This window comes from Podarcis raffonei, chromosome 10, assembly GCF_027172205.1.
Source record: "Podarcis raffonei isolate rPodRaf1 chromosome 10, rPodRaf1.pri, whole genome shotgun sequence".
NCBI classification, from domain to species: domain Eukaryota; kingdom Metazoa; phylum Chordata; class Lepidosauria; order Squamata; family Lacertidae; genus Podarcis; species Podarcis raffonei.
The window spans coordinates 44,668,736-44,674,827 of record NC_070611.1 but is presented as its reverse complement, the minus strand read 5'-3'; the positions used below and the strand labels follow the sequence as shown (position 1 = coordinate 44,674,827).

The 6,092-nt window shown below is 39.7% G+C and overlaps 1 protein-coding gene across 3 annotated transcripts in view; it reads left to right on the top strand.

The window, feature by feature from the left end:
- The window catches only part of GUCY2C (guanylate cyclase 2C), a 46,366-nt gene continuing 40,274 nt past the window's right edge, over positions 1 to 6,092 (top strand). For 2 of the 3 annotated variants that reach the window (XR_008332536.1, XM_053406784.1), the window contains exons 1-4: positions 1 to 940; positions 2,239 to 2,357; positions 4,003 to 4,070; positions 5,672 to 5,887. Coding sequence is in view for 2 of the 3 variants with exons in the window: in XM_053406784.1 (XP_053262759.1) it covers positions 733 to 940; positions 2,239 to 2,357; positions 4,003 to 4,070; positions 5,672 to 5,887 (611 nt within the window). In the remaining variant the exon portion in view is untranslated. Of the gene's footprint in view, positions 941 to 2,238; positions 2,358 to 3,106; positions 3,205 to 4,002; positions 4,071 to 5,671; positions 5,888 to 6,092 lie in introns of those variants that run through there. The other variant, XM_053406785.1, reaches the window with a different exon arrangement.

The window sequence follows — 6,092 nt, the reverse complement described above, 5'->3', positions numbered from 1 at the left end:
AACCTGCATTCAGTTATAATCCATACATTTGAGTTAATTTATCTGAATTTTGACAAATGGATAAATGGTAGATCGTTCATGGGCATTTTTAATTGATTGGTTCTTTGGAAATGCCATCCTATGAATATGTGTGTGTGTACACATATGGAGAATGATACAGCCAGACATTTCTTGTTAGCAGCAGGTCAAATACAAAAAATGAAAATAAAAACTCAAAGTAAAGCACTGTGTTTATTTAGTGCACACGGGAACTTCCTTTTTGCCTCCTATTTTACAGCTACCACGAGTTACTTGGAAAAGCAAAACAAACAAGAGGCAGCCATCTGATTTATCCTTCTGCATTAATGGTCTTTTAATTTTATTTCCATTTTAACTGGTTTTCTTCCATTATCTTCTTGGCCCCTCCTCTTCCCCTTACCCATCATGTTGTGTCTTTATCTCACGGTGACTAATGCCTCGGTTTTATAGCTCTAATGTTCTCAATGGCAAACATGAACAACCGACCTTTGGCCCCTTCGCATTTCACAAGTTTTGCTGCTCTTATATGCTCGCAAGCAGAAGTACCAGCTGGGCAGGTGCGGGTGGAAAGGGAGCTAAGAAAGGGAACGGAAGGACGTATTTGAGAGAAGAAAAACTTGACCAAGTGGTGGGCACAGAGCAAATATCCTCGCTTTAAAATATCAAGCGTGCAGTACACGCAAGAAGCAACGCTGGCATGGACTACGCGGCATCATGAGAGAACAAAAAGTGGATCAGATTTTGGGGGCCCTGCTCTTCTTGACCCAGCTTCTGTGGCATGCTGGTGGTGTGATCAGATGTGACAAAGATGGCTACATGATCAATGTAATGCTCATGAATGACTCTATGCTTCCAGTGAGTGCGGGAGAAATAGAACCAGCTGTGGAATGGGGCATGAAACTGGTGAAATCTGACCTGAAAGGTAAGAGCACTTCAGTATCTTTTGAGGGTCAAATGTCAGGTCCTGAGTCTATACAAAAGAATGCTTCCACAGGCTGTCTTCCTTTCTGCCTAGCACCGCTGCTCACGTATTATCCGTCTTTCACCATGTGAACCATGCGGTGGTTACAGTTGTTTTATTGTCTCTTGGGTCTTGGCAGAAAGGTGGTTGATGATTATGATTACTTTTGTTATGGTTGCCATTATGTACCGTAAATCTTTTCAAGTTGTAAGCTGCCTTGAGCATGGTTTTAACTATGGAAAGGTGGGATAAAAAAATAAAATGATGATGACGATGATTCACTACTATACTAATTGAGTGTTTATGTGTTCCTTAAAAATGTGACAAACTTGAGCAAGGCTACTTCCTTTCCAGGGAAAATCCCCCACCCTACTGTTCCATGAGTGTCTATTTTAAAACTGTTTTTAGTTACATGAAAGACACTTCCCTATCTGCAACTGAAACAAACGTCACTACCCATCAATACAAGCAAACAGAGGATATGATCCTACTTCACGGAATGAATGTCATAAGAAGTGCACAGTGGCCAATTTGCCTTCCACATGACAAAACTAGTGGAGATTGTTTAAAGTCTGCTACTCCATTAACATTTCTCTTAAGGAAATGCTTTTGTGTTTTTAATATTGTGATTTTATGTTGTGAACCGCCCTGCGTTCTATGGGTATAGGGAGGTATGCAAATTTAATTAATAATAATAATAATAATAATAATAATAATAATAATTAATAATTAAATAGAAAATTCAAATACTTGATGAGGCAGCCCTACAATCAATGCATAGTCAGATAATTATCAGCTCTTTATTATTTATCTACTTATTTACACTCTGCTCCTTACAACTTGGTTTACAAGATTCACAAGTTTATCATCTGTAAATCAATAAAATCAAAACAACTAAAAAGTTGTCTTAAATAAAATTATGAATTGGAATCATACTTTATTTTTAAAAGTATGTTTTAAATCAATATTTTTATATTATTAAACTTGCGGGTGCCTCCTCTTTGCATTGCACACGTGCCACCCACTTATCACCTAGCTACCACCCATGCCTTGACAAACTGTCCTAACTGTTCCTCTGCAGCATATCTGGGCTGCCCACCACCCACACCCCTCAATAACTTGCTTACATACTCGCCTGCCTGCCTGTGCCACTGGCTGTTTTGTACTCATGTTGCAACAGGCTGCAGCATCATGACATATGTTCTTACAAAAACATTGTATAGTTTCAATACCTAACACTCCTGCGTTTCATGTTACAGCAAACAACGTGAATGTGAATGTCAGTGCCGCATTTGATGGCATCGACACGTCGCTGTACGTCTCCAATGGCTGCCGCACCAGCACGTGTGAAGGTGTGGAATTCATCAAGCAGATTTATGTGAGTATTAAGGCGCATATGTAGGAATCATCCTTTTAGGTCAGAAGTGGGGAACTGGATGCAGCCGGTGGCATAGCTGTCAACTTACAGATTTAAAAATAAGGGACCAGCAGCCTCGAAAATAAGGGATCAGCCGGGGGCATAGCTGTCAACTTACAGATTTAAAAATAAGGGACCAGCAACCTCGAAAATAAGGGATCAGCAGCCAAAATAAGGGATTTTCAGAGCATAGGTATGTTCAACTCCTGAGCCCCTCTGAGCCAAAGGCAGAAAGCCCAGCCAGCAGCCAAATGAAGCCTCAAGTGGTGGTTCCCAAAACGCAGCAACCGGGCAAAGAGGATGCAGCAAGGAAACCACCGTCACCTCTCCGCTGTGAAGTGCTGAGCAAAGGCGAGTCCCCAGGCAACGCAGCTGATTTGATCGGCACAAGGCATGCAAGCTCCACTCCCCAGTCGTTCTTAGACTCCTTATTGGGTGAGCAACTCAGCCAAGCAACACAGTTGGAGCCTCCCTCCTCCCTGGTCAGCAGGGAGGGAGGGAGAGTTGCTGCTTCCTTTGAAACCCGGGAAATTTAAGGGACATCATCAATAAGGGACAGCCGCGGGACATGGCACTGGGATAAGGGACTTTCCGACCAAATAAGGGACGGTTGACAGCTATGGCCGGTGAGCCAAGTCCTTAGCTCCCCTTCCACTTGCATGTCAAGAGCAGTGGGCAGGAGCACCCACCTGTCAGTCACATAACATAACACTGATATCAGGGGAAGCATTCTCCTCTGCCCATGCAATTCACAAACCTCGCTTTTGGCACGGACCTGTGTCTTTACCTGCCAAACCCCTGACATCAGGTATTATGTCAGGTGTGGGGCATCTGGGTGTAGCTTAGCCACAATGGCCTAGTGGGGCAAATGGGGAGTCCTGGTGGGCCTAGTTGCTCCCATAAACCAGGAGTTCCTCACCAAATAAAGAGCAAGTGCCGGCTAGAAACCAAATACATCAAGCACTGGCTTGACGTACATGTTTTAAAAATCTCATCATAATCCATGATTTAAAAACTGTTACATTCCCTTCCAGTTATGTATCAGTGTGCTTCACTGTAAATCTGCTTGTGCTACCATTTTAATGCAGTGGTACCTCAGGTTAAGTACTTAATTCGTTCCGGAGGTTTGTACTTAACCTGAAACTGTTCTTAACCTGAAGCACCACTTTAGCTAATGGGGCCTCCTGCTGCCGCTGCGCCGCCGGAGCAGAATTTCTGTTCCCATCCTGAAGCAAAGTTCTTAACCTGAAGCACTATTTCTGGGTTAGCGGAGTGTGTAACCTGAAGCGTATGTAACCTGAAGCGTATGTAACCTGAAGCGTATGTAACCTGAGGTACCACTATACTTAAAGGGCACAGTTATTCCTTAGACAGGCACCTACTGTACATAGTTTTAATTCATGCCCCTGTAGAGCCATAACGTCTCTCTTACTTTTTAATCTCCATTTGCAGGCTCTGTTATCCAACACTCACCTTGTTTTTATTACTGCAATGTCTTAGTATCTTCCAGCCATTTGCTCCATTACCACAGTATTACTTTGCATCTGCATGATTGTCCATTAAACTTTATCCACCCCTCGCCTCATGTTGGTCTTTTCTATTTCAGGCTGATAAAAAACTTGGGTGTACTATTCTAGGCCCAACGTGCACCTTTGCCACATTCCAGATGGTCTCGTAAGTATCAGCTGAAGTGTTCTATTCAAATAAGGCTAAATATTGAATAAATGTGATGTCGGCTTAAGAGCCTAGCAAACACTTGTGAAAAAAGGGGTGCCCTGACCACTTTTGGCTCTTGCCCTACCTACTGCCAACATGTGACTCCCAACAGATGCCCCTAGAAGGAATGCGGTGAGAAAAAATGGTTCCCTGCCCATTTTAAAGCATAAAGGAGGAAATGAAATGCAAGTCTTGCATCAATCCTCTTTATCAGCACCATTTAGAAAGAAGAACTGAGCACTCTTAATGGTTTAATTAGTGCATATTCTTCATAGGATGACATCTGGGTTCAAAGCGATGGCACTGACGCTGGGGAGCATGTTTCCTTTATGTTTGTTCTCACACACAGAGGTATTAACTATTCAGAGCCATCTGCCCAGTTTTTTCTGAGAGAATTTGTAGTATAGTACTCATAACTTTCTGGCTTCATATTTATTTTGAAATCAAGGCAAACAAAAGAAGAAACCAAATTATGTGAATTCTTAGAATTAGCAAAGATGACAGAGGTAATCAGAAACCAAACAAATCAAAAGTTTAACAGTGAGTGGGAGTGCTATAGAGTATATTTAGAAAAACATTGTTCCCAAACAAAATCCTTAATATCCTTTGATTAATTTTCGCAAATTAAAGAACAGATAGATAAAGTATGTTATGTAAGAGCAATGAATGAAAATGTGAAAAAGGACACAGTTTAAAAGAAAAAGTAGATGTAAAGACCTGTAGTGAGGTGGAGGGGAAGTCATATTTAAAGACATATGGTTGTAATGCTATTTAAAGTGGAGGTATTCTGATTTTTCTTTATGTACCTTATTATGTTTTGAATAATGAGTGGAATAAATGTATTATTTAACAAATTTAATAAAGATTATTGCAGAAAAACAAAAGAAGAAAGGATTGGAAATATGGCCCATATTGATAAAGCATCTATCAATGTAGCAGCCATACTGGAATTAATTTCTTTTCTTTACGTGTGGTGGTCTTGTAGTAAGGCTTACTGGGAAATGATATATAATGAATTGAAAAGGATGTTTAAAATAACATTTGTAAAAAAACCCAAAAAACCAGAAGCTTTCCTTTTGGGAATTATAGAGGTAGAGCTACCTAAAGTGTATATAAATATATTCATGTATGCAACTACAGTGGCAAGAATGTTATTTGCCCAAAAATGGAAAGAAGAAGTCCTGATGAAAGAAGACCGGATACAAAAACTTATGGAATGTGCAGAAATGGCGAAAATTACTGGAAAAATAAGAAATCAAAATAATAAACTTTTTACAAAAGATTTGAAATGGTTTATTGAATATTTACAAACAAACTGTAAACAGATAAGGACATTGGCAGGATTAACCTGCAGTTTCATAAGAGCATATATTTAAAGTAGATGAATAAAAGAAGTTAAGTTAATTTAGAATATGCAGGAAATACAAAAAATAAATTTAAGGAACTGCATAAAGAAGAGGAAGTCCAGTTTTGAAATGTTATAATGATTGTAAAACTATTGAAATGTATATAATTTAAAATCATAAATAAAAATGAAAAACTTTTCTTTTCTTTTGTAGATTAGAGACAGAGGTGGTCCCACCTCTGATCTCTGCAGGGAGTTTTGGGTTGACTTGTGATTACCAAGAAAAGTTAACAAGGCTGTTGACTCCAGCCAGGAAGTTGAACTACTTCTTGGTTGATTTCTGGAAGAATTCCACGTTGCCATTCAAAAGTGTCACATGGGAAACTACTTACATCTATAAGGAAGACAATGACACTGAAGATTGCTTCTGGTAGGGAACTTTCCCAGTATAAGCAATGTTTCAATTCTTTTTCAAACTCTTTCTGTTTTTACATAAAAGACTTAAATCATATATTGATAGTATTGTTGACTACTTGCAATGGGAATTGGCTATGGCATTTCCTGCTTGGCAGAGTCTTCTACGCTGTTTGAAATAACTGGATGTTCTAAAACATCTTGGAAATTCACATGTAGAA